The sequence below is a fragment of the Lepus europaeus genome, chromosome 1, assembly GCF_033115175.1.
Source record: "Lepus europaeus isolate LE1 chromosome 1, mLepTim1.pri, whole genome shotgun sequence".
NCBI lineage: Eukaryota > Metazoa > Chordata > Mammalia > Lagomorpha > Leporidae > Lepus > Lepus europaeus.
The window spans coordinates 5,720,836-5,748,507 of record NC_084827.1 but is presented as its reverse complement, the minus strand read 5'-3'; the positions used below and the strand labels follow the sequence as shown (position 1 = coordinate 5,748,507).

The 27,672-nt window shown below is 46.4% G+C and overlaps 1 protein-coding gene and 1 long non-coding RNA gene across 2 annotated transcripts in view; one reads left to right on the top strand and one right to left on the bottom strand.

Annotated features, from left to right (window-relative positions):
- LOC133759424 (uncharacterized) overlaps positions 1–25,390 on the bottom strand; it is a 177,375-nt gene extending 151,985 nt beyond the window's left edge. Inside the window, exons 1-2 of the long non-coding RNA XR_009865894.1 lie at positions 25,221–25,390; positions 6,062–6,273 (exon numbers count right to left, since the gene is read on the bottom strand). This is a non-coding gene — a long non-coding RNA (uncharacterized LOC133759424). The remainder of the gene's footprint in view (positions 1–6,061; positions 6,274–25,220) is intronic.
- Positions 8,156–12,049, top strand: NOBOX (NOBOX oogenesis homeobox; the record flags this gene model as incomplete). Its single annotated transcript, XM_062192631.1, is given in 7 exon segments — positions 8,156–8,717; positions 9,104–9,270; positions 9,527–9,645; positions 9,894–9,979; positions 10,195–10,426; positions 10,749–11,056; positions 11,751–12,049. Coding segments are annotated over 7 exon segments (1,773 nt in total), but the record flags the coding sequence as incomplete, so codon positions are not given.
- Positions 25,391–27,672: the final 2,282 nt, after the last annotated feature.

Here is a 27,672-nt window from a genome sequence, read left to right as displayed (position 1 = left end):
CTAGCAGCAGAGTATGAATGGGACGTTAGAAGAACAAGGAGGATCATTTCTAAGCATGGGAGTGGCACATGTGAAGACTCCCAGACAGGAAAAACTGGTTATGTTTCAGCTAGTTGAATGACAGGAAGAGTTCTCCCTGAGATGAAGCTGGAGATGTCGCCAGGCATTAGATCCTGCAGGAACACAGGAATTTAATTTTAATTTGAAAGATCTAGAATCGTTGCCGTAATGTTAGTGAACCCAAGAGTTTATTGCTCCCAAGAGGACAGAGGAGCCTGCTGACCATGATATGGCCCCGCCTTTGACTGTTCACCACACCTGAAGGGCACCTGGGTCATAAGAGAGACTGTTTCAAGGCACAGAAGGGTGAAGCCGTGTCAGGAAGGCACCAACACCACCTGTGAGGACCGTACTCTGGAAGGAAGATGGAGCTCTCGTCCAGAACACTGAGACCTCCTGGTAGACAGGTGTCTCCCGGGAGACGCTGACCTTAGACCAGCACACTAGGAAGTCTGTCAATACACCTGCAGAGATGGTACGCATCCCAGATACCTAATCCAGAAAGACATTATCAAGGATACCTCTTGCCTCTCCCCAGATCTGCACTGCTGATCTGTCAAGTGTTAGGACCTCAGAATCCCACAGCTTTAATGATACAATTCAGCTGTATACTGCCATCGTGTCTACTTCTGTGAAGTGAACAATATCATGGCTCCTCATGACATGAGACTGTGAAAAGCATAGTTCCATAACCAGAGGGGCCAGTGTTCTGTGGTAGAGGGTTAGGCTGCCATCTGTAGTGCTGGCATTCCATATGGGCACTGGTTCAAGTCTCGGCTGTTCCACTTCCAATCCAGCTCCAGGCTAACACACATGGAAAAGCAGTGAAAGATGGCCCAAGTTGCTTGGGCCCCTGCACCAAGTGGAGGCTCCTGGCTTCTGACTTCAGATCGGCTCAGCTCAGTCCATTGCGGCCATTTGGGGAGTGAACCAGCAGACAGAAGCTCTGTGTCTCTCTCACCCCTCTGTAACTCTGCCTTTTAAATAAATAAATCTTTTTAAAAATAATCAGAAGGCATATCAAAAATGAAAAAGCTTAGGAGAAAAAAAAAGTTTCATTTAAAACTTGCTTCTTTTAATCTTTAAAAATGTAGATTTTAAAGTCTTTTCCTCACCAGTTAAAGAATAATAGTGTTGCCATTCAATTTCTGAAGACTTTGAAAATATAGAACCGTGCTTTTCATAGCATGTTTCTGAGGAGTAATGTTTGTAATAATATTTCATATTAATTCCAATGAAACACCATCTTCAAAACAAGTGTCAAAAATGCTGCAAGGAAATACACCAAGTTGTTAACAAAAATAATTTATACTGTTGTCTGTATTTATCCTTATCTTCCTAATATTTGCATTCCTATTGAAACATAGCTATTGTTTTTTAAGCAATTGTAAATTTCTCTGCTTGCCTACCTGCACCTCTGTTAAAGATACCATTTAAACTTGTATTTTAAAATTGCTGTCAATAAAAATTACTAAGAACAAAAGGTTATAATGCTATGACACACAAGAGTATTTGTGTGAATTAAACAATCAAATCCAAGTGAACTAAATGTGTGGTCAGGATGCTGGTATCTATTTTTCTACTTTTTATTTTGAAAAAAATTGTGGATTCACATGCAGTTGTAACAAATAGAGATCCCATATGCCATTCCCCAGTTTTCCCCAATGCTGACATTTTGTGTAATTCCAGTACAATATCACACCAAGAAACTGACTTTGAAATAACCCACAGCCTTACTCAAACCTCATCAGTTCTACCTGCACTAGTCTGTAGGTGAATTTAGTTCTTTGCAATTTTATCTCACATGTAGGCTTTAAAGCCACTCTCATAGTCAAGATTCACAGCTGTTCTATCACTGTTGCTACCCTTGTACAGCCACAGTTACCTCTCCTTTGTCCCCAACTCCTGGCCATGATGATCAACTTTTGTCACTGAGCAATTATCAGTCCCTCACATGCAAATCACTATGCCAAGCAGATGGCATAACCAGACTAACCGGTTCAAATCCTTGGTAGACACTTTGTGATCTTTGGCATATTTCAGCTCTCTGCTGCAGTTTCTTCAATTAAATGAGGCTAACAACAGGACTCCATACAGTTATTATAAGCATTCAACAAGCTGATGTTTGTAAAGCAAGTAGAGAAGAGCTCAGAACCACTGCCAAACATGCGGAATTCTAACCAGGTCAGCCTGTGGCGAGTGCTGCAATATAAATGTGAAGACAGCACAATGGAAGGACTTGGAGGGAGCAATTAATTCTGGCCATGGAAGGCTAAGACAGCTTCACAGGAAAGAGAATATTCTGCTTGGGCTTTGAAGTATGAGTAAGACTTTGACAGAAATAAAAGGCAAAGGAAGATGTTGCGTGCTGATAAAACAGCTTGATCTGAGGCCCTGGGGCCTGAGAAGGCAGTCATTCTGAAGGTTAGAACAAAAGGCAGAGGAACCCAGAGGGTCGGGGAGGAGAGGCTGTCACAGACAGGTCTGAGGGAGGTTGGGACCCAGGTTGGGACCGGGTGGTGAGCGAGTTTGGGATGTCATGCTATGATTAGCACTACAGCCTTGCACCCATGGAGAAATCAAATAAAGAAAGTGGTGCCTCCAAAACACAGGCACATCAGGAGAGAGTCAGAATGACAAAACAGTGATGATTTATTATTACAACCTGATTAAAAACAACAGCAGCAGTAACAACACCTTTCAAGCACAGTCACTCTTTTTGTTACAAGTTTAAAATATTCAGTGTTTGGAGCAAGGGCATTAGAAACTGTTACAGCTGGGGCTCTCGACTTGGCTTAGCAAGTTAAGCCAGAGCCTACAGTGCCGGTATCCCATATGGAAGATGGTTCAAGTCCTCGCTGCTCCTCTATCCAGCTCCCTGTTAATGCACCTGAGTAAGCAGCGGAAGATGGCCCAAGTCCTTGGGCCCCTGCACCCTCATGGGAGATGGGGCTTGGGGGGAGGCTCCTGGCTTCTACCTGGCCATAGAGGCCATTTGGGGAGTGAACCAACAGAAAATCTGTCTCTCCTCCTCTCTCCCTGTGACTCTACCTTTCAAATGGCAGCAGAACCTGCCCTTCACCCAGCCAGGGCAGTTTCCACTTGAAACAGGTGTTCTCAATTCCTTTTACTGGCAACCTCGAACCATCTTCTTCTGGGATTTCCAAAGGAAGCCCCTGGGCAGAGACTATGATTTCTGCCCGTGCCTCTTCTAGCCATTGGTGCCATCCGCTTTGTCACTGGGGATCTACAGTGTCTGTCTGATATAATGGCCACTTGCCTTCTTCAGGCTCGTGTCCAAGTGTGGCGCAGGCTTCCTTTCTGCCCTCCCTGCCCTGGACAGGGCTCCCCCTCCTGCTTATCACCTGGGACTCTTATCCTCAACCCCCCATCTACTGTGACTATGATCTCCCCAGCCAGGGCCTGTCTTGCACAATATATTCTTGCTTCTCTAGACCCAGGGCTTCCAATGAAGAATTTCCTGCCTACGCTCAGGTGTGGCACAGAGAATAACAAATTACCTTGCACTCCTGCTTTGAAAAATGTTCCCAATCAGTTGCATTTTCCTGGTTATTCTTAATGTCTTATTATAGAGAGAGGGAGTAAAGAAGAATAAGGGTATTTTCACTTACTTAACCTAAGTATATGGTTAACATACCTAGACTGAAAGAAATAGTTCTTAACATCAGACACGTTTCATTTTGTTATTGTTACATCCATGAAAATCAAATGTTGGAAGAACTGGCTCTTGTTATGTGAGTGGTGGTACTGGTTTACAGTTTGGCTCTGGATATTAAGAAACCAAAATTTTGTTTTAATTAAAAAAAAATCCTTTCCTTTCCTCTAAACTGAGTATATGAACTAGTCTTCTGATTATAAAAATGAAATATAAGCAAACAGGATTTAGAAATAAATATACCCTATTACTCCATTAGTTGACCAGTGTTCCCTCTCCCCCAATATTTTACCTTCCATTACAAACTTCATTCACTTATCATTGATCCATGGAATATAAGACAACAACACATACTACAAACATAACACCTCCCCCTAAGACACATCAGGGCATTCTTTCATAGCCATACATCTCTTAGATAAAATTCACTAGTAGACACTGCATCAAATTCTTCATGTAAATAAAGACAATCCAACCATCTCATTTTCTTAAATAAAGATCCTACACAGCAAGAAAGAAAAAAATAATCTTGACTTACTCCAATTTTATAGCCTAAACCCAGCAAATCATGCTTGGAAAACTGTAAATGTTTCCACTTCCTAAGTCCCTACAAAAACTTGTATACAATCAGATCTTGTAATCTTCAGAGTTTTGTATTGCTAGCTGGTCCATGGGAAATTTGCATCTTTTCTGACCTTCACCCTGGCAGAGGGCGGGCAGCCAGTGAAAGAAAACGCAGCATGAATGAGGGCAGAAAGGGTAATTAATTTAACTTAATGTGATAGGATAATCTATTAAGAATTAATTGTGTCCTGTTTCTCAGTGCAGCAGAATCTTAGTAAAGGGCAAACGGTCATTTGCTTTCCCCACACAGGACTCCGCCAACTGGCCACTGTGCCCATTGCCATCCCCAAGACACTGTTAATTGACTGAGAAGTCTAAGAATCTCAAACTCTAATATTATAAAAACCACCTGAGGGTCTTAATGCAGGGTATGTCTTTTCCCTCCCAATTAACATTGTTGGAGATGGAATCTGCCAGCCACATTTTCAACAAATTCCCCAAGAAAATTTAATTCAGGAGATTTTAAGAACACTCTTTGAAAAGCCTTAGGTAAAAAAAAAAAGCTGAAAAACAATCAATCAAAATCTGCAATACCTGGGCATGGACACAGGGGAAACAGGAATCAGATCTTGGAAGGCTCTTATCCCAAGGTAGGGAGTGTGGTCTTTATCTCAGCAGTCAGGGGCCGCAGCAGGGTTTTAAGCTGTGAAGCAGTAGGCTATGCAGCTCAGGGCTCAGGTGTCGCCCTCTCCAAGAGGCCACCACCCTTGTGCAGGAGACGGTCCTGCAGCTCTGGGCTCCACATGGACTTGCACATACAGGAGCCGGTGCCACTGCTCACTCGGTTAATCCTCCGCCTTCGGTGCCGGCATCCCATATGGGTGCCGGGTTCTAGTTCCAGTTGCTCCTCTTCCAGTCCAGCTCTCTGCTGTGGCCTGGGAGGGCAGTGGAGGATGGCCCAAGTGCTTGGGCCCCTGCACCAACATGGGAGACCAGGAGGAAGCACCTGGCTCTTGACAAGCAAGTGACCGCCCTGGCCCACAGTGCCTGGCATACAGCAGGTGTCCTTTAAATGTCTAATCAAGTAGATTGTGCTCCATGTACAACATCACCACCAACTGGTCCTAATTTTCCACGTGGGAAGCAGCTTCACCACCTCCTACTCTTGGCTCACACGACCTAGGACACACGACCTGGGCCCTACCAAACCCCTCACTAACCAAGGGTATCAGTCTTATGAAAGGAGACGAAGGAAACACCAGAGTCCCGAAGCTCTGGTCACATTACATATTTTACGTTTCAGCAAGAGCTAAAACTCTCATAAGCTACCAAAGTCCACAAGTGTAGATCAAGGGTCTCACGGCAACACAAGGCACAGGGAAAGAACCGAGAGCTGATCATAACGCGATGGCACCTGGTGTCCAGAGCCTCCCTAAACCCTAAAACAGAACACCTGGCTTCCGCTCAGGACTCTCCCGCTCCAAGCACCTGGTTCAACCTGGCCAGCCCCTTTCACTCTTCACCCCAACTCAGCAGCGGGACTAAGAAGTAGGAAATAAGCTTCCATTCCTGAATTTTCTTTTTACAAATAAAGTAAGAAACAGTCCCGTGGGCCAGGAATCAGCGTCGCATCCATATCCAGAGAGTAAAACAAACACAACGGCCAAACCTTGAGGCCTAAAGCCTTCCCAGGTTTTACCTGCGTCTCCTGGGTACTCCCGCAGTTAGACCCCATCCAAAAGTGCCCCTCATCCAGTTTACCTTGTATGTGGGTCCTTCCAGGTCCCAGGTTCGTCATTCCAGCGCTGTCTGTGTACCCAGGACCTTCAAACCGTACAGCAACTTCGGGGCTCACCAGTCCTGAAGTTTGCAGACACCCAGACAGCTGACAGCATTCGATACTCGGCTTTGGTAAGTCGCCGTCCAGGGCACACTCGAGGGCTCAGAGCCCCTCTGTTTTTCCAAGCCTAAAACTACAACCGTAGCCATTAGCAAGGGCGCCCTAGGGTGTGAGCCCAAGACCAAAGGACTCCCCCAGCCGACTGGGTCCTTCCCCAAACTGCCTGGGCTTTGTGCGCCAGCCCGCCGAGGGGAGGGGCCACCTCGAGGAGACCCACACCTGGCCCTGCCTCGGGCGGTCCGGCCCAGCAGGGGGAGGGGAGCTGCCTGCAGAGGCCCCTGCAGCTGCCCCACGCCCTGGCTTCCCGGGTGGGCCTCGCCCTTGGAGGTGGGGGCTAGGGGGCCAGGCTCGAGCTGCGGCTCCCCGGGGCCCGTGCGGCCTGGGCACACCTGCCCGCCGGCGAGGCCTCATTAGGCGGCGCCTGTGCAGCCCAGGCTGGCCGCGGCGGCGGCGAGTTCCAGCCATGGAACCCACGGAGGATCTCGGCCAGAACCCACGGGGTGAGCGCGCGAGGGGCTCGGGCTTGCGGGGCTGGCTGCATTAGAGGGCCTGCGAGCTGGGGTAGGCCAAGGGGCTAGCGGGGTCGGGAGGCGCCGGGCTGTGCTCTCCTAAGGCGCCAGGGCAGAAGTGCTGGCTGGGGGGTGCAAGGACCCCCTTCACCTTTCTTAGCGGCATAGCATTGCCTTGTGTTTATGGAGGGCCTGTCCTGTGCCAGCTTCATTGCTGCTCTCCACGCTGTTCTGAAACGCTGTAAGGCTGATTTATCTCTGCTTCCCCCAACCACCACCAACTTGCCCTGCACCCCGGGAGGAGGCCTGCTCACCTCCTCCACTCTGGGTGCCTGTGCCCCAAGAAAACTGCCTGATGGAGCACCTGAACCCGGGCTTTCCTCCCTCCTGCCTCGACCAGTTGATGAAAAGTCTTGCCTTTATACCTCGGGCCCATCTATTAAAATGACAATAGCTCTTGCTGGCTGGATGGCATTCATTTACAAATATTCCTACTTAGTTGAAAATAACAAAGCTGCTCCCTGGGGCTGAGGGTTCTGTGGGTTGGGAGTAAGTGGGGAGGCAGAGGTGGGGGGCCTGTGGTGAGTGACAGCGCAGCCTGGGTGCTGACCGGGTGGGTGATCCTGGGCCAGTCTCCCAGTTCTAGTCCTCATTTTTCCTGCGTTGTAGGTGCCTTCTTCATAGGGCTCAAAGTGGCACAAAGATGTTTAGCACCATGGCTGGAGCGTGGTAGGTGCCGCATGGCTCCATCAGCTTTAAGGATGCCTGATAGGTGTTTCAGTAGCAGATGGGCCACTCTCTCCTTACCTGTAAACGAAGCCTGGATCTAGGGGCCCTGAGTGGGGTTCTGCTTTGCATGGGGTTGGGGGAAGGAGGAGATGGATGTAGATTTTCCTTGGGGGAAGCCAGCAGGGTTGGCAGGGACAGAATGAGTTGTGTGGGAGGCGATGCTGGCAGCTCCTGGTGCAGCCTGTAATGTTCTTGCCTGCATTTTCTGAGATGGCTGAGACCCTGCTTCGTCCCTTCTCCAAGCAACAGTGCCTGGGTCCACGGGATATGGCCTTGGCAGATGTAGAATCTCAACCAGTCCACCCTCATCCCCACCACGTGTCCCTCAGAACCACCCTAACAGATGCCTGCCCCTCAAACTCCTATCCCGGGGGGGGGGGGGGACCCAGGGAGCTTCCAGAGAGGGACTATCTCCACGTTAGGGAGGAGCGTCACGTGAGCTGAGGCTGCCTAGGGTTGCATGTGTTTGCTCACATTTTTCAAGGCAGTCCCGTTACCCATTGGGCCCTCACAACAGTCCAGCAAGGAGGTAAGTCTGGAGTTGGAGGTAAGCGAACGACACTTTAGGATCCAGCGAGTCCGCGGCAGAGCAGGAAGCAGCACCTCTTGTTAGCTCTGGCTCTCCGATGTCCCTGTGCTAAGGTCAGTGGGTGCTGACTCTCCACAGGCCAGGAAGGTGGAGGCAAGCCCTCGGCTGCTGGTCTGGAGGCGGAGGGACTGCGGCCGGGATCAGCCCCCCACGCTCAGAATGCCCCGAGTGAGGAGCTGCCACTCTCTGGCCCCATCCCCGGGGAGAAGAAGAGGTCGGAGGCCTCTGCAGGACGCGCTGGGGCTGACGCTGGGAGAAGGAATCAGCTCCCGAGCTCCAAGGTTCTCCACAGAGACAAAACCGTGGCCTCGATGAGACCCCAGCCTCGAGAGGAAGGTTGCTCCCTCCCAGCCAGAGAGGGCAAGACAGGGAAGAGGGCCTTCGCTCCAGCCCCCAGTAAGCAGAAGAAGTCCAGTTCCCTGGCTCTGGCTTCAGCGTCGGCTCCTGCTGTGCCTAACTCGGCCAGTGCCACACACAACCCCGTGCCCTGTGGGTCAGGCCGGGGGCCCTGCCATCTGGCCAATCTACTCAGCACACTGGCTCAGAATAACCAAAATGCAGACCAGAAGAAGGGGCCCCCGGAAGTGACCTGCCAAATTCGGAAGAAGACTCGAACCCTGTACCGCTCAGGTAAGTCCCTAAAGGTGCGAGAAAACCTGGGAGACCTGGTGTCGCCCTGGAAAAGTGGGACTATTCAAGTAGCCCCAGGAGACCGGCGGGGTGTGCTTAGTTGATATGTCACTTTGTCCTGGATGCTCTTCTGGTCCATGGTGGTGCCACCACCACCTCAGGCCAGGTTGTCCCAGCAGTAAGTAAGCTTGGGACCAGGACAGATGCATCCAGAAAGGAAACGCCCGAGACGGAGAGAAGGCCCTGTATGACGGGGACCTTAGTTGTAAGGCTCTGGGTAGGCTCTTGGGTTGGGAACAGTGGTCCCATCTGCTTGAGACTTCGGGTGGGCATCTCTTTCTCTTCTCTGGTGTGCTGCCTCCCTCCACGGCTCCCTTCTTCTCCAGAGCAGCTGGAGGAGCTGGAGAAGATATTCCAAGAGGACCACTATCCTGACAGCGATAAGCGGCAGGAGATTGCCCGGACTGTGGGGGTCACCCCGCAACGCATCATGGTAAAGGGGGTTGGCTGGCTGCCTGGTGGGTGCAGGGAAACCTACTGGTTAGAATTCGAGGTGAGCAGAGGAAGTACTCAACCTCAACCTGCGTAGGGCCTGAAGTCAAGTCTTGAATGTGGCTGGGTTCCTGCCTGCTTCCACAGTCCTATAGTCTTAGACTGATCAAAGAGGAAGGCACAGTAGAGTCCCATCTGTCAACCCAACCTGACAGTGAGCATGTGAAGCAAAGTAGTGAAGTAACCCCCTCCCCCTAAACTCATGTAGCTCATTGTGTGACAGGACCTCAGCCTTCGTCTCTACACCCATTCTCAAGTTCTGCTTTCCCCTGTAGGTGTGGTTCCAGAATCGCCGGGCAAAGTGGCGAAAAGTGGAGAAACTGAATGGCAAAGAATACAAGGACAAGCCTGCAGCCCCTGCCAGCAGTGAGTGCAGGTAATTCTTCACCTCTTCTGGGATCACTCTGGTAGGTAGGAAGAGGGGTCAGAGTGGAGATCCTGCCTTCCAGAAGGAGGGAATGTTGGAAGGTTGGAACCATCACAGGAGTTAGGATGGATTAGGGAAGTAAACAGTGCCTTGAAGGAGGCAGGACTTGCGAAGCCAGTGTCCCCTTCCCTGCAGTGAGGCTCCAGTCTAAATCCAAAGACCATCTAAGCCCCACTCTTCATTCTCTCTGCCTCCAGATCCATAGCTGAACCCCCAGCTACCGTGCCTGTGGACCCAGAGCCAGGGACTTTCCTGCAGGAGCCCCGTCTGGATTCGTTTCCAGGTGAGCTCCCACCTTGAGAGGGTTAGCTGTGGGAAAATGGCAGCTAAGAAGGTGGTGAAGACGCCAGGGTCTGGCTAGACAGCGTGGGTGGGCCAGACTTTTCCAAGGTTTGAGGCCAGAAGTGGCGGGCTTTGTAAGTGTCTGCCATTCAGCAAATCCAGGTCTACCTCCCCATTTTCCTATGCTTACAGCCCCTCTTTGCCTTGTGTTTCTAGAGCCGCCCATGCTGCTGACTTCTGACCAGTCCCTGGCTCCCACCCAACAGAATGAGGGTGCTCAGAGGGTGGTGGTGACCCCACCACTCTTCAGTCCGCCACCTCTTCAAAGAGCCAACCTTCCTTTTCCCCTTGGCCATGCCCAAACCCCCCAACTGATGCCTTTGCTGATGGATGCCCCTGGCAGTGACAGCAGCCGCAAGGATGGGCCCCGTGGACCTTGGGGGACAAGGTATGGAACATAGGTGGAGATGTCATTTGAGTTTTCTTGGAAGGCATCTGGAAGGAGAAAAGATAGACTGTGGAGGGGAAGGGGCTCAGTGAGAGGAGCAGGGAGTGGTGTATATTATGGAGATTAAAAGGGTAGGTGGACAGCAATAGAGCAGAAACAAGGGGTAAGGAGCAAGGGGTAGGAGGGAGAGAGGGCAGCAATGGTGTGGCAAGACCAGGGTCACCATGGAGGTAAGGCAACGGGTGAGGAAGTGACTCGCCACTCTGTGGTAGGAATGAGGAAGCCACCCGTACTGCACTCAGTACTCCTCTTTCCCCTACAGCATCACCCCACCGCCCACCTGCTCGTATTTGGAAGAGCTGGAACCTCAGGATTACCAACAAAGCAACCAGCCAGGACCATTCCAGTTCTCTCAGGCCCCACAGCCCCAGCTTTTTCAACCCCCTCAGCCGCAGTTTTCATACCTTCCCCCTTTTCCCTTCCCCATGCCCAGTTCACTGACACTTCCACCACCAGAGGACCCTCTCTTCACATTTCCTTGTGGCCCCAGTGGTGGGGGCACATCACAGGGCTATTGTCCAGTGCCCCCATCGGGGCAGATGATGCTGCAGCCGCCTACTGGAAATATGGGTAAGTTGGGCCTGGAACAGAAGGTTCCCTTTGCGATTCAAGAAAGTGAGAATGGACAGAGCCTTGGAGACGGACTGAGGCCAGGCACCGGTAGTGAGTGAACTCCTTTTGCTCACCCCTGGTTCTCTTTATTTTAACCTCTTCCGTCTGTAAGTTTATTGAAGGCTGCAAAACAAAGTGAGAATCAGCAAGATGGCTTTGGTGTTTGCGTTAGGAAAGCTGAGGTTTGGTTATTTGTGCTCCTAAGTCTCAGTTACCTGGGCCCTAAGAAAGGAATATAGCTTCACATCATGGAAGGACTTGGTGAGCAGTGGAAACAAAAGGAGTGAAAACACTGGGCACAGTAGACGGCAGCTGACATGAGTATTCTGGGCCCCTTGAACGTTCGGAGTCCCAGAAGCATCCATCTTGTCCTTGCTGAATTGCGGAAGAAAAGACCTGTGCAGCAGGTTCAGCCTCCTTGCTGTCTGCATGAGACATGCTTAGCCCGACCTGCGGTACCCTTGGTGTCAGCGTTACCCAACTGCAGGAGCATGTCAGATCAGAGAGGGAGACTGGTGGTGGCTTCACCAAGACTCACTGGAGTCCTAAGCTGTGTCTGTGGAGGGGGGCATGGTACTTGGCTACAGAACATGTTGAATGCTGGTTGATATTCTGTTTTGCCTAATAATTTCTGCATTCTTTCATCACATAGGTACTGTCCCCTGGAGTGACCTCTGCCTGCCTGATCTGCCCTTCCCTGGTCCGTTCTGCACACAAGCTCTGGGATATCCCCCGGGAGGAGATGGCTACTTCCCTGATCTCTTTCCAGCCCCCTGTGCTCAGGCTACAACCAGGCAGCCTTCACCAGGTCTTGCCCAGCTGCCTGCAGGAGCCAGGCTGGGAGCTGGAACCTCGCTGGGCAAGATGCAAGAGGAGCAGCCTGCCATGGCCCTGGAGCAGCCCTTGGTACCAGAGGAGGTGGGAGAAGACAAGAAGTTCTGTGTCCCCTAGTTGGGGACCAGAGTGGAAGAGAGGCTGCTCCGTGGAGCATCTACTCTGTGGGGCATCTACTCAGGATGGTGGTTGAAGCTTTGGGAAGAACCATGGACTCTGTTGACTGGGTGGAAGTTAGTGTCTACCTGTGTAGGCTTGTCTGGCTGGACGTTGATTGGAAAAAAGGGCTGACCCTACCTTTTCTTCACACCCGTCTGATGGTCTTGTGTTACCTCTGAACGTTGTATCAGTTTGTTTTTCCTTTCCTTACTAGTCAATGAGCCAGAGTGTCCACTGTAAGCAGTAAACTGGTCTGTCCTTGAGTTTTTCTCAGTGATTACATTGCCCACTCGCACTAAGGAAGAGCTCCATTTCCTTCCACTCAGCTGACTGATTGTTGCATGCAGTTAATCAGCTAAGGTCTATGATCATAAGTAACTTGGGCCCACCTCTCCCACTAAAGGAAGAATTGAGCTATTGGACTTTTCCTTTACTTCTATTAATGATGTTCTTTTTCCCAACCCAGGGCTCTGAGCAAATCTGAGTCTGGGCTCTGGAATCTGGGCCACATTGAGATAGCATCACCTGAGAAGCCTGAGGATATATTTGACTCTAAGTTCTCAGCCCAGAGATCTTTTAGTGGGAGTAGGGAAGATGAGGAGTAAGTGGAGAAGTCGCCAGCAGTCTTTGGCAAGTGGGCAGTTCTGTCCTGCCTGGAAGTGATTCCACGTAGTCCCAGGTCTCTGCTATCGCAGATTTCACTGGGCCAGGAACAAGGATGCATGCTCCCTTCCAGCTTCCTCCACCCCAACTTTCAGAAGTTCCCAAATCACACGGTTAGTGCTGGGAAAGATCACCTAAAATTATAATCTTTTCTTACTTAACTCTCCGGGACTGAAATTCTACCTTCTTCATTTACTTATGGTTACTCTTTGAGGTTGTGGAGAGAGAGGCAGTTTGACCGAAGACTGAGAGTACCCTCTTGACATCTGAACAACGCTCAGGAAGGAATGGAGGACATGCCCACACACACCTCCCTCCTGCCCATCACGTAGATTAGCTTTGTACCCACACTGAATTGGAATAGCTTCCTTCTGTCCTCTCTTGGTGAGCCAACTTAGAAGAATATTTTTCTCTCTTTCCCTATTTTTAATAATCAAATAGACCTCCTTGGTTTCATGTTTGGGATCCCTCTTCATTGTGTTAAGAGCCAAAGGGGGAGTGAGGAGAGTAACCAACCAACTACCTAAAAAAGGAAGTGGGAGGAGGGTGAAGGGTTGAGGGAGCAGAGGCAGGTGCCAGGGAGATGGATGTGAAAGGGACCTGAAAGAGTGAGAGAGAGCAGGACTGTCTGAAGTCACACACTGATTTGGAGATAGAAGAGGATAAGAGCCATTTAATAAAATCTATTCCCAGGAAAAGTGTTAACACAGGAGTAAAAGCAGATTACAGACATGAGGGTCTCGGGTGAGAAGGAACAGGACATGGAGAGAACACAAGAAGTGGGTTGGAATAGGGAGATGCCATGGGAAATAGAAAGTGGAGCAGAGAGCTGGTGGGACACCAAGATTAATATGAAAAGGAAAAAGTCTGTAAATGGTTATAAAGATCAATATTCTAACTTATAAAGATGAAGAGTATCTAGGAATTGGATGATATTGAAAAAAAAAAATAGGAAGACAAGGACAAGCTCAAGAGAAAATGACTCTGAAGGGGCCCTGGTGGATTTCACACAAAGGAGCAAAATTGAGAAGAAATAAAGAGGAGACTTGGCTTGCTTATGATAGAGAAGTTTATTAAATGGAAAGAATACTAGAGAGAAATACAAGTGAATGTACTGAGTGTGAATAGATTCAAGGGGATGTCTGGGGAAGAGGAGGGAAGATCAGAAGGCATTCTGGGTGATCAAATCAAGAGAAAATACCAAGGAGCCACAGAAAATGAGGTGAGCAAGGCAGGCTGAGAAAGGTGGAAGCTCAGGGAGGTCCTATCAGGATGACAGTAACAGGCTGGTGGCTGCACAGATGATGGCTTCTCTCAAGTCCGTACAATCATGCAAACAAAGTTTATCTTAGGGTCCAGCGCTGTGGCATAGTGGTTAAAGCTGCCACCTCCAGTGCCAACATCCCATATGGGCGCCAGTTCAAGTCCCGGCTGCTCCACTTCCAATCCAGTTCTCTTGTATGGCCTGGGAAAGCAGTACAAGATGGCCCAAGTCCTTAGGCCCCTGCACCCACCTGGGAGACCAGGAAGAAGCTCCTGGCTCCTGGCTTCGGATTGGCTCAACTACAGCCATTGCAGCCAATTGGGGAGTGAACCAGCAGATGGAAGATACCTCTCTCTCTGTCTCTCCTCTCTCTGTGTAACTCTGATTTTCAAATAAATAAATCTTTAAAAAGAAATTTATCTTACCCAGGCAAGAATTTGGTAAATTTGTGACAAGGAGATTGCAAAGTTTGTAACAAAAGACTGTTCTCATACATTTTTAATTCTCTAAAACAATACATTATTATTATTATTATTATTATTATTTTGACAGGCAGAGTGGATAGTGAGAGAGAGAGAGAGAAAGGTCTTCCTTTTTTTGCCATTGGTTCACCCTCCAATGGCCGCTGCGGCTGGCTCATTGCGCTGATCCGAACCCAGGAGCCAGGTGCTTCTCCTGGTCTCCCATGCAGGTACAGGGCCCAAGGACTTGGGCCATCCTCCACTGCCTTCCCAGGCCATAGCAGAGAGCTGGCCTGGAAGAGGGGCAACCGAGACAGAATCCGGTGCCCCATGGGGACTAGAACCCGGTGTGCCAGCGCCGCAAGGTGGAGGATTAGCCTGTTATGCCATGGCGCCGGCCTAAAACAATACATTTCTAATGAGGAAAATGGATGAGATAGGTAGCAATGATCTAAATGATATCAGAGAATGCAATGGCATTTTTTTTTTAACTTTTATTTAATGAATACAAATTTCCAAAGTACAGCTTATGGATTACAATGGCTTCCCCCCCATAACTTCCCTCCCACCCGCAACCCTCCCCTTTCCTGCTCCCTCTCCCTCTCCCCTTCCATTCACATCAAGATTCATTTTCAATTCTCTTTATATACAGAAGATCAATTTAGTATATATTAAGTAAAGCTTTCAACAGAAAGCACCCACACAGAAACACAAAGTGAAAAATACTGTTTGAGTACTAGTTATAGCATTAAATCATGATGTACAGCACATTAAGGACAGAGATCCTATATGAGTAAGTGCACAGTGACTCCTGTTGTTGACTTAACAAATTGACACTCTTGTTTATGGTGTCAGTAATCACCCTAGGCTCTTGTCATGAGTTGCCAAGGCTATGGAAGCCTTTTGAGTTCGCCGACTCTGATCATATTTAGACAAGGTCCTAGTCAAAGTGGAAGTTCTCTCCTACCTTCAGAGAAAGGTACCTCCTTTGATGACCTGTTCTTTCTACTGGGATCTCACTCACAGAGATCTTTCATTTAGGTCATTTCTTTTTTTTTTTTTTTTTGCCACAGTGTCTTGGCTTTCCATGGACAATGGTATTTAAAAAGAAAGACTATAGAAATATTACACTGGGGCCAGGACTGTGGCATAGCGAGTTAAGCTGCCACTTGCAGTGTTAGCATCCTGTATGGGTGCTGGTTCAAGTCCTGGCTGCTCTCCTTCTGATCTAGCTCCCTGCTAATGTGCCTGGGAAAGCAATGGAGGATGGCCTAAGTACTTGGGTCCCTGCACCCACATGGGAGAAACCTGAACTAGCTCCTGGCTCTTGGCTTTGGTCTGGCCCAACCCCTGCCATTGTGGCCATTTGGAGAGTGAACCAGTGGATAGAAGAACACATTCTCATTCTTTCTCTCCCCATATTTCTACCTTTCAAATAAAATTATTTTTTTAAAAAGCATTCCATTGGAAGTTGAGTGATGGGGAGAGACATGCACATGGAAAGAGCTGCCTGTTAAATTAGACTAAATGTGGAATATTGTGGTCATCTTGGCACATAGCTATGGAATTTGTTTTAGTGACAAATCTATAGTAGTCAAGAGCAAGAGGAACTGCAATAGTGTGGTTATTTTTAATTTTTAAATTACAGCTGTTTCCCTGTGACTAAATTATCTGATTAAATAATGTGTGGAAGTTGTACAAGAAAGTAAATGACACACAGAAAACACATGATCAATGTTAGCCCACTTCTCTTCACAGTGTTTTTGAGCTATGATGCTATGATTTGACCTTGCTATCTAGACATAGTTTAGGCCTCACATCTGATGGCCCTACAGTACCCAAGTAGGAAGGAAGCCTTTGATGCAGATCATTTCTCTGTGCATTTGGGGTGTGTCTGTGGGGAAGGAGTGTGAGAGTCATTCTGGACCTCCAAATGCAATGATTATTGGAAACTAATTTCCAAAAACTTCTAAGGAAGTACTAACATAGTCATATGTGTTCTAGGGCCATCAAAGCTGAGAAGAAAACATCTTCGAGATGGAGAAAATCTTCTTAGTTACACAAATGCTCATGTCATGTATTGTTAGGAGTTCATAGACCAAGAATTTGTTAGAGTGTTAGTGTGGCTGCAATTTCTTTTCTTTTCTTTTTTTTTTTTTTTTTTTTTGACAGGCAGACTTAGAGAGAAAAGTCTTCCTTCCATTGGTTCACCCCCCAAATGGTGCTATGGCCGGTGCGCTGTGCCGATCCAAAGCCAGGGGCCAGGTGCTTCCTCCTGGTCTCCCATGCAGGGGCAGGGCCTAAGCACTTGGGCCATCCTCCACTGCCTTCCTGGGCCACAGCAGAGGAGCTGGAAGAGGAGCAACCGGGACTAGAACCTGGAATACTGGCGCTGCAGGCGGAGGATTAGCCTAGTGAGCCACAGCGCTGGTGTGGCTGTAATTTCTAACTGTTTTTCTCTTATTGACAATCAAGGATGGTAATAAGCAGTCTTTAATATCCCTAGTTTAGAGATTAGGTTGTATGCATTGAAATATTAAATTTCATGTATTACGATATATAACTGAGTCTTTTAAAATGTATATTTTTACATGTATCTCTGTTTTTACATTCTGTCTCATGAGGCCCATGAAGTGAACGGGCTACAAATAGACATAAGGCAAAAAAATAAAAGACTGTTGGGGCAGGCACTGTGACGTAGCGGGTAAAGCCGCCACCTGCAGTGCCAGCACCCCATATGGGCGTTGGTTAAAGATCTGGCTGCTCTGCTTCCGATCCAGCTCTCTGCTGTGTCTTGGGAAAGCAGTAGAAGATGGCCCAAGTCCTTGGGCCCCTGCACCACGTGAAAAGACCCAGAGGAAGCCCCTGGCTCCTGGCTTCGGATCGGCACAGCTCTGGCCATTGCAGCCAATTGGGGAATGAACCAGCGATGGAAGACTCCCTCTCTCTCTCTGCCTCTCCTTCTCTCTCTATGCAACTCTGACTTTCAAACAAATAAATAAATAAAACTAAATTAAAAAATAGAAGATCGTTAAGTGTTCTTTCCATTGTTGCTACAATACACGGTTGCTTACAAAGCCTTACAAGGAGGCTAGGTGGCTTCTCCTCCAGACCTGAATTGGTTCTGCCTCCTGCCCCCTGAGGTTAGCAGCACCTCAGCATGTGGGAAACACAGCATCTAAAGCCAGGAACTGAAGGACGATCAACTTCAAGACCCATTCTTATAGGCAACTCTTAGATAAAAACTGTTAGTTAATCAAAAGTATAGAAAAATGAAATGAGTTAATTGAGAATTAAAAATGAATGACAGACTGAAATAAACTGGTGAAAAAAATTTCAGAAGCTTAAAAATATAGAGATGGAAGAAGCCTTACAGACTGTACAGAACAAGCCCCTGATATGTAGGGATCTCTTCTACTCTGCTTTTGATGGGTACCATTTAGTCTGGATTTTCTAGTGGGTTTTGGGTAGGATAGGGCTAACTCTCTTACATAAGACTCTATAGACTCTTTGAATAGATTTATTTTAAAGTTATTCCTTCTAGGAGGAAATAAAATCTGGTTTAATGGATAAAAGTTTTATTTTCCAAGAATCACTAAGAATTATCCTAACTTTGCAAAGTCTGAGCACTGCATTCTTATTAGGGTCTAGAGAGAGAACTGATAGGATGGATGGATGGATGTATAGATAGGGATTTATGAAGGTAACTGACCCACATCATTACAGAAGCTAAGTCCCATGACAGTTTGTCTGTAGGCTGGAGGCACTGGTAGACTGGCTCTGTCCCAATTCTGAAGGCCTCAGAATCAGGGAAGCCAAAAGCCTAAGTACCTGTGAATGCAGCTGCTGTAAATCCTGGAGTCTAAAAGCCAGCAAGTATGGAATTTTGACGTCCAAGGCAAGAATCAAACTAGGTGAGCGTGTGCCAGCTCTCAAAGTGAGAAGAACCCACCTCGTGTGTTCATTCTCTCCAGACTTCTAGCTGGAAGATAAATGCCTGCCCACACCTAGGCCTGTCTTCCCACTTAGGTCACCAAGACTCACAAGCAGTTTAATTTGGAAGCACCCTGACACACATTTTCCAGGTTCCTAGTTGACACCGTAAACCATCACAGTGTACCATTTCTCAAGCCTTTTCTTCCACATGTAATAGTGGCAGTTCCTTCAGCTGGCCCTCCTACGGTTTGGTGTCTACATTTTCACTGATCAGGATGCCTCTTTTAAAATGAATATGTTTGTCCACGCTTCTATTGGGAGAGGGGTCAGAACTGAAATTAACTTCAAATCTGGTCTGGTCAACTGCTTGGTACAGCAACACTGCCACCTCCATGAAATAGGATACTCTACTAAATGTCTATTTTAAAAAGCATTTGTGTTTTTCCCTTTCCTTTCCCTTTTTAAAGGTTTATTTATTTAAAAGACTGAGAGAGAGAGAGAGAGAGAGAGAGAGAGAGATCTTCCATCCAAGGGTATACTCCCCAAAATGGCTACAAGGGCTAGGGCTGGGCCAGGCTGAAGCCAAGATCCTGGAACTCAATAAGGATCTCCCAGGTGGGTGGTAGGGGCCCAGACACTTAGGCCATCTTCTGCTGCTTTCCCAGGCATGATAGCAAGGAGCCAGATTGGAAGTGGAGCAGTCATGACTCGAACTGGTGGTCATGTACAATGCTGGCCTCCAAGGTGGAGGGACCATATCCAGTGAGGTCTTCTTGATATGAGATAACATGGTAGAAAGCATCACATACGTGTGTGTTTGGCTGGCGTGGGGGAGGAGAAGGCAAAACCCGTTTTTTAACAAATTTACTCTTATTGTAACAATCGACTCCCTACATGACATTCGCCCATTCATGGGGGCAGGGCTCTGATAAATACATCATCAGAGTCTAGTCTCTGAACACTGTTGCACTGGGGAGGGAACATTCAAACTATAGCACTAGTGTTATTGTTAGCGTTACAAGACCTCTAGTGTACTTTGCACCCCTTAAGAAATGTGAGCTTGTCCATGTTGCCGGTTACCCTTGATATGACTTCCAAACTGCCTGAGATTATTTCTGTAATTTTCATTTTTGGTAGTTCCACATCCCTCTGAGCCAGCTTTGTTTCGGAAGGGTGTTGCACTTCTTAGCAGGGAGTTCTAGCTTTTGCTCTGGTTCTATCTGGAGAGAAGGAGCAGTTTCTACACACGGGAGAACCATGGTCTGGACACTCCTCCCCTTAGACCACGAGACAAACACGTTTCAGCCTCACTCCTGCTGTGCCATCCTCTACTGTCCTCTTGATGTTCTCATGCTTTAACAGTGCAGCTTTGGGACTCACTATTGAATTGAGCAGAATCCTATGCTAACTCCAGAAACAAAATATTCTCCTTCACTACAGAATGCCTTCCACTAGATGGCAATCTATCACAAGCTTCATTCTATTCCTAAGCTATTTGGTTGTTTACAGTGAAGAAGCCCATGTGAATTATTGTCAGTCCTTTCTCTAAAATGCCCCAGAGCCCCATCCTGTCAACTAACACCAGGTTCAAAGTTATCAAAGTCATTTGAGCTGTAGCTGTGTTTTCTAGATAAATCATTAGTATATCCAGTTAAATTGAAATTTCCCATTTATTTTTACTGTAAGTATGTCCCCTATACGAGTACACCATATTTTTATTTGCTAAATCTGGAAACTCAGTTTGCTAAGGACAGCTACAACCATGAGAGCTTTGCAATTCAAACGGAGGTAATCCAGAGAGCTCTGTGCCTCTTACTCAGCTTTCTCTCAGCTCAGCCTCCTCAGCAGTCCTGGGTTCATTGCTGGCATTTTAGTATTTTCTCCAGGACCTCCCAGCCCTCTACCTTCTAGCCCTAAAACAGAATTCTTCAGATGGGCCCCACACTCACCAAAAAAAAAAAAAAAAAAAAAAAAATCCTTTTCCTGCTATAAAATCTGGTTCCAATTTTCTGTTCCTATTGCTGAATTGTATTACTTACATAATTTTATGAGCTAGTCCTTTAGATTTTATTTTTAAATGCCTATTTAATTATTATTAGCATGAATATAGTACAGGAGGGAAACAGGCTATAAAAGTCAATTTGGTTTGTATTGATTGCACTCCACGTCTTCATTGGTCTTGACTGGTTGAGAGTAAATCCTGGGGCCGGCGCTGTGGTGTAAGTGGGTAAAGCTTGCTGCCTGCAGTGCTGGCATCCCATGTGGGCACCAGTTTGAGTCCCAGCTGCTCCTCTTCTGATCTAGCTCTCTGCTATGGCCTGGGAAAGCAGTGGAAGATGGCCCAAGTCCTTGGGCCCCTGCACCCACATGGGAGACTGCAAGAAGTTCCTGGCTCCTGGCTTTGGACTGGCACAGCTCTGGTGGTTGCAGCCAGTTGGGGAGTGAACCAGCAAATGGAAGATGTCTCTCTCTGTATAACTCTGATTTTCAAATAAATAAATAAAATCTTAAAAAAAAAAAAAGAGTATATCTGATTTCCTGGAAGTAAAGCATGTCCGTTGTTCTCCCAACAGTGAGTTAAGTCCACAGGGCCAGGCTGGGCTAGTGCGGGCTCTCATATTATAGTTTAGTTAACACTTGTTTCATAAACACCTTCTAATTTTGTTTCAAAATAAAGCCCTGAAAAATAAGGGCGGACATTTCACAGTATCCTTCTTTGAGAATTTATGGGTGCTGACCATACTGGGTGAACAAAAAGACATACACTAAATGTTTCCTTAGCTCTCAAGGAACTGCCTGTATCACTGGGGAACCTGAGGGCAGGAATGACCAGTTACCATACCAGAGGGCAGAGCTGTGCAGGACCAGCCCTGAGAGGGGAGGACGGCAGAAACCTCGCAGAAGCAGCAGCCATGTCTGCTGTGGCCGTGTAGGAGTGTTGGAGTCTAAGGCATTGGAGCTAGCTTGAAAAGGAAGAGATTTGTATAAGCAAAGGAAAGAAGAAAGGCTATTTCAGGCAGAAGTTAGACAGAGTAAGGCCACCGAGATTGGAAAGATGACCAGGAAGACAGAGTGACTACAGTTTCTGTGTAGAAGGAGTTTGTGGAGGGGCTGTGATGGAAGATGGGGCTGGCAAGGGAGACTGGGAAAGTTCTAAATGCAATGCCAACTGTTTCAAGTGTATTCTTTGGACAAACAAAGGCAAGAGCAGTTTTTTTGTTTTTTTTTTTTGTTTGTTTTTGACAGGCAGAGTTAAGACACAGAGAGAGAGACAGAGAGAAAGGTCTTCCTTTTCCGTTGGTTCACCCCCCAAATGGCCACTACAGCTGGCATGCTGCGCCTATCCGAAGCCAGGAGCCAGGTGCTTCCTCCTGGTCTCCCATGCAGGTGCAGGGCCCAAGCACTTGGGCCATCCTCCACTGCCTTCCCAGGCCACAGCAGAGAGCTGGGCTGAACGAGGAGCAACTGGGACAGAACTGGCGCCCCAACTGGGACTACAACGTGGGGTGCTGGCGCCACAGGCGGAGGATTAACCAAGTGAGCCGCAGTGCCGGCCTAGAGCCAAGAGCAGTTTTAACTTGGCATACTTTGCCCCAATTTGTGTTTCAGAAAGAGAAAGAGAGAAAGAGATCAGAGCATTTGGAGAAAAAATGCAGACACACAGTCCAAGGCCACTGAGTTAGTCTAAGTGAGAGATGCTTAGAGCTAAGAAGTGTGAAGAGGAGAGGCAATACACTTGAGAAATATTCAGGAGACAGAATCCCTATTACCCAGTAGAAGATGAGATGAAAAGAAATGAGGAGAGGAAGAAATAAAGACTTGAGTAACTAAGAAATGGTAACTGAGATAAAATAATGGAGATAGAGCAAATTTGGGGGAAGGTAGTTTTGTTTCTGAATGTTGAGGTTGAATTTCCTGTGGTTATCTGGATGGATATGTGTAGGGACAAAATAAACAGAATTAGAATCTGTATGCAAGATGAGAACTAAGGGTTGCTACTGAGCCTATTTAACACAGAAAACATTAGTTGAAGTTGAGATCATACAAAATTGCCCAGCAGAGCATGTAGCATGAAAAATAAAAAGTGATTTTAGAATGACTCACCATTTCTGATGGAAACAACAACATAGTTGGGGAAAATAGGGCACAAGAAAAGGCAGCATTGAGACAGGCTTTGGAGTAGAGGTACAAAGAGTGAGAAGTGGTGTTGGAAATGACCAAAACCCAATGGGGGCTGTTAGTCCTAGAGAGGAGATTAGACAAATAGAGATGTAATTATCCCAATTTATGGAGGAGGAAACTGAGGCCTAAATGATTTCCTAAACATTCCTTAACCAAATTGAGATGGAAGTCCTTCAAATTTTAGTCTACAAGTGCAAATGGTGTTGTCTCGCTTCATGTATGCCATTATACTGCTTAAAAAACTGAAAGAGGGGGCCACTGCCTGCAGTGCCAGCATCCCATATGGGCTACGTTTGGAGTCCTGGCTGCTTCACTTCCGATCCAGCTCTGTGCCAGGGTCTGGGAAATTAGCAGAAGATGGCCCAAGTGCTTGGGCCCCTGCCACCCACATAAGAGACCCAGATGGGGCTCCTGGTTCAAATAAATAAATATATTTTTTAAAAGGAATTGGGAAACTTTAGGTTCCAGAACTGGAAAGGAAGCCAGAATGTGTGAAATGAACCAGCAGAGAGGAAAGTGAAGGGACGTGCATAGGGCAATGTGAGAAGTGGAGGGGCGTGGAGAGGGCCCTGGCGGGAGCAGGAGGGCTCGGCTGAGGCCAGATGAAACAAGCCTTATTACCTGGTGGCTCATGAGAAAGATCAAGAGGATGAAGTCAAATCTGAGATTAAGAACCACTCTTCCAAAAGGATTGTGGGTGACAAGACTGGGAGTAAAAGACCCCTGGGGAAGTCATCTCAGTGCCCAGGAATGAGGTATTGAGATTAAAATGGTGCTGATAAGGAGCAAGGGATCTATGAAGAAATCAGCAAAAGTTGCTTGTGTGGGTAAGGAGGAGAGAATGTCAAATGACTCCAGGCTTTGGAGCCCAGGCCACTAGGACTAAGATTTGCACAATATGGAGGTCCAGAGGAGGCATTCGTTTCTGTCCTAGCATTGCAGCTTCTGCATTTCATTTGCTTTTTCATCCCATAGCTTTCACACCTTGTTTTTCCATTTCCCTGGTCAGGTTGTTTCAAATGCATTCCCTCTGCCATCATTTTCTTATCTAAGAATGGTATTTCTACCCACAGAGATTCCATGGTCCTTCATGGTGTACTTCATGCTATGGTTGCTCATGTTATCCCCTGCCATCAAATCCCATCCTTTTTCCTTTCTGCACTCTGCCCATATTCGTAGTCTGCCGGAAATACAATTCTCTGACTTCCAGAGGCCCCTTCTTTCGAGCTTTGAAGAACAAGAATTTTATGTTTCCAAGCATTCCAAGTGGCTCACTTCACTATTCCAACTTACTGCTCTGTACAGAACACATTACTCATTCTGTTGCTTCCTGTAACTATTATTTGAATTGATGAAATCAGGCTCACTTTTGTAACCTGGGAACTATAAAATATTCCCAGAATCATGTTTAAAGGACTACAATTAGATGTTTTAAAAGTATTTGATGCATTTATTGTCCTTGACTTCTCAACTGGAAAACTCCTCCGTTCCCCCCCCCCCACCTTTTATGTATTAACACTATTATTTTAAGGAAGTGTAGACTTTCCACACAAATTCTATCTTATCCCCAAATCCTTTTTTCACTTGACTCTTCCACATCTCTCCCTCTCTCTCTCTCCCTCTTCCAGTTTGCTAACGTCCTGCATAAGATCATGAATTTCTAGAAAAGCCACACTTGCAGACTTGATTCCAGGCTGTTGCTTGTCCAACCTCGGTTCTATCACCAACACCTGCTTATTAACAACTCCATGAGTCTGACCACCAGCTCCTCCTACTTTCTCTATCTATTCACTTTCTGTTCAACCTTTGCATTTCACCAAGTCATTTTGAATGCTTTGTGATGAGCACAAACATATCTCTTGCTTAAATCCTAGCAGTGAATCCTAAGCTATTTAAACCTGTGGTTTATAACTAACTGGCTATGTGGCATCAGGTAAATTACCTTCCCTTTCCAGACTCCATTATGACAAATGAGATACAAAAACCTTTAGGGTTTTTCCAACTCCCATCACTGATGGATTTTCTTATTCCCACCAGAATCAGAACCAGAAAACACTCTGGAGCTGGTTGGATGCGTCACAACCATGGGCCTTCCTCCCTTGTTGCCTTCTGCATATTACTTTTCTCCCTGAGACTATCTGCTTCTGCTGTGGCCTAAAGTTTCTCTTGCTGGGTTTAGACTCCACACGGTATCTCGTGGTCTGTTCCCAGCCACACTTCCCCTGAGTCTGACCTTTCTCTCTGGCTTTCAGGAGCCCCTTATCCCCTGAGAAGATTCAGAGCCACCTCCTTAAGTGCACAGACAGGTTTGTACTCTACTTCCGGATTTTTAACTGCATTGTTCAGAGTCGCCCCTCTGAAAGGCTCAGTAAACTGCCCGGAAGACATCTGTCTGCTCCTTGGTGCTTCCAGAGAACTCCGTGGGACAGACTTGCTGCCCCTCCCTACAGCAAGCTCTGCCCTCAGGCCCATGACTCACACACCAGGCAGCAGAGATCAGCAGCCGCCCCCACGCTCAGAAGCTGGGATAAACAGTTTGCAGTGCAAGCCAGCCCAGCGCCTCTCCTTCACAAGCTCCCAGTTCTGGGCCACCCAGAATCGGCGCTCCCTTTCCCTCACTCACCTTCCGCTTGAGCTTGCTTTGTGCCCACAGCCTTGTTTTCGAGATGTTTCCTCGGAATTGCAGGCTGAACGGACACTCTTAGGAGAAAGAGGCTAGGGAAATTTCCATTCCATATTTGTGATTTAAAACGGACAGGTTGGAAAAAAATGGGTCAGACTACTAAGCAGAGAGACTATTCTAAAACTAAGTAAGCTTGAGATTGAACTTTGGCTCTTTGGTTTCTACGTTCTCTCTAGCTCATTTACTTGTAACCTTTGGCCCTTTCACACCTGATCTCGGGAGTTAGCAGATTGCACTAAACTACAGGTTTGGAGCTGCTGTAATCATGCTGTTCCTGAGTCATGTTTACAGCAAGTGTGGCTCTTGGTCACTGCACTGTGTTAGTGGCAGAGCCGCGTCACCACCACAAAAGGTATTTACGTTTGTGTAGAGGTCTGAAAGCCAAGTACGAACACGCACAGGTCTCAGTGATGTGTCTTGGGGTGAGGGAGAGAGAAGCTGAGGGGTTGGAGAGGGGAGATGGAGAATAACTGTGTCTGATTAAGGCCTACTGAACCAAAATTTGGGATTTCTAATTTGACCCTATGAACAAGAAGTTAATGATAAAAGTAACATAATTCAATACTTAAAAAGCAGACAAATTACTTTAAATGGACCAACAGGGGACCAAATTTATTTCAGGGGTTAAATATGTGTGTAAAAGAAGAGGAACCAGTGAAACTAATTTATTTAGATTTTTTAAAACTTTAAAATAACTTCTAAAAAGTCTAATTAAAAAAATCAGCCATGATAGGATCTAGTCATTTTATCTTACATATGTTATGGATGTAGAAGTTCTTCCTGAGACAGGAAACAAAATTAGGAAAAATAAACACATGTCAATGGCTAGCCTGCCAGACACTAATGTGTAGGTTGGTCTTGTGAAAATTATTGTAAATACCTGAGACACAGAAGGTAGTGCGCAGTTACAACATTAAAGTCATAGTTAACTCTAAGTGAAAGCTGTTAGTAAAAATAAACTTTAATGAATTGCTTCCTAAGCTATTTGACTAGCAATTCCAATATGGACAAGTAAACAAAAGAAATCATTCATGATATATCCATGACTTTAAGCTCCTAGCAGGCTACACAGTTCAGAAGAGTTGATAAGTAGGATTGTTATTGATGTCTCCTGAAGATACTGTGCATTGTTTTGCTTGGTAGCAAAATACTGAATATTCATATATGTTTCAAATGTAGTTTTACCTAAAAGATGCTGGGGTAGTGGGTGTTTTCATAATGTATCATAAGAAATTGCTAAGTTTCTAAACCAATCTTACCAGTCAGGATTAAAGAAATTGAGCTAAATTTTGAAAATTTCAAGATGGAACAATGAATGGATCTATACTCAATTTTCCCAAACTCAAAAGTATAGCAAATTTAGTAATTCAACTGAGGAAAGATTACTCACCACTGAGTTTTTCTTTGTATTTTTAGATAAGGACCTAAAGACAGGTGGAAGACAAGAATCTTCTTAACTTCTCAGACTGAGACTAACCCAAAAAATGAATTCATATTAAACATCTAAAGAACAGTTTTAGGGGCTGGCACTGTGGCGTAGTGGTAAAGCCACCGCCTGCAGTGCTGGCATCCCATATGGGTGCTGGTTCCAGTCCTGGGGCTCCACTTCCAATTCAGCGCTCTGCTATGGTCTCGGAAGGCAGTGGGAGAAGTCTCAACTCCTCGGGCCCCTGCACCTATATGGGAGACCTAGAAGACTCCTGGCTCCTGGCTTTGGAACAGCACAGCTCCAGCCGTTGCAGGCATTTGGAGAGTGAACCAGTGGAGAGAAAACCTCTATCTCTGCCTCTCTCTAATCTGTCTTTCAAATAAAATAAATAAATCTTTAAAAAAAAGAAAGATGAAGTTAGGTTCAAAGAGATCAGAAAGCCTTAGCAACATCAAGCAAAGAAGTAGTTGTGAAACTCAAAAACTGTGTATCATTCAGAAGTTGGTTAATTTACCTATCTGAGAAAACAATGGAGAATTTGCCTAGAAAATATAAGGTTAGATGTGGCTCTGTTTGAGCGATATGGTCAGTATTCAAATACTTGTTTGCAAAAATAATTTGGATTTTTAGTACTGTCAATTCTATAGACTCAATTATTTAAACACTAATATTTATAATTATTATACCATATATTAATAAGTATTATTTTAAAAGTCTGGTTTATGAAAATAGTGAAAAATCTCAATGAACTTCTCTGAAACCACCCCTATTTTAGATGTTTTAGCAATGTCATCCTGCTTTGGACAAAACAGTAATAGTCTCCATCTTGATTATTATAGTGGTAACTTTTAAAAAAGCAGGCTAACATATTTTAAAATTAATTGAAAAGAGAGTGCATTATTAAAAGTAATACAATTATAAAGATTATAATTATATCATAATTAATTGGGCATATGATACATT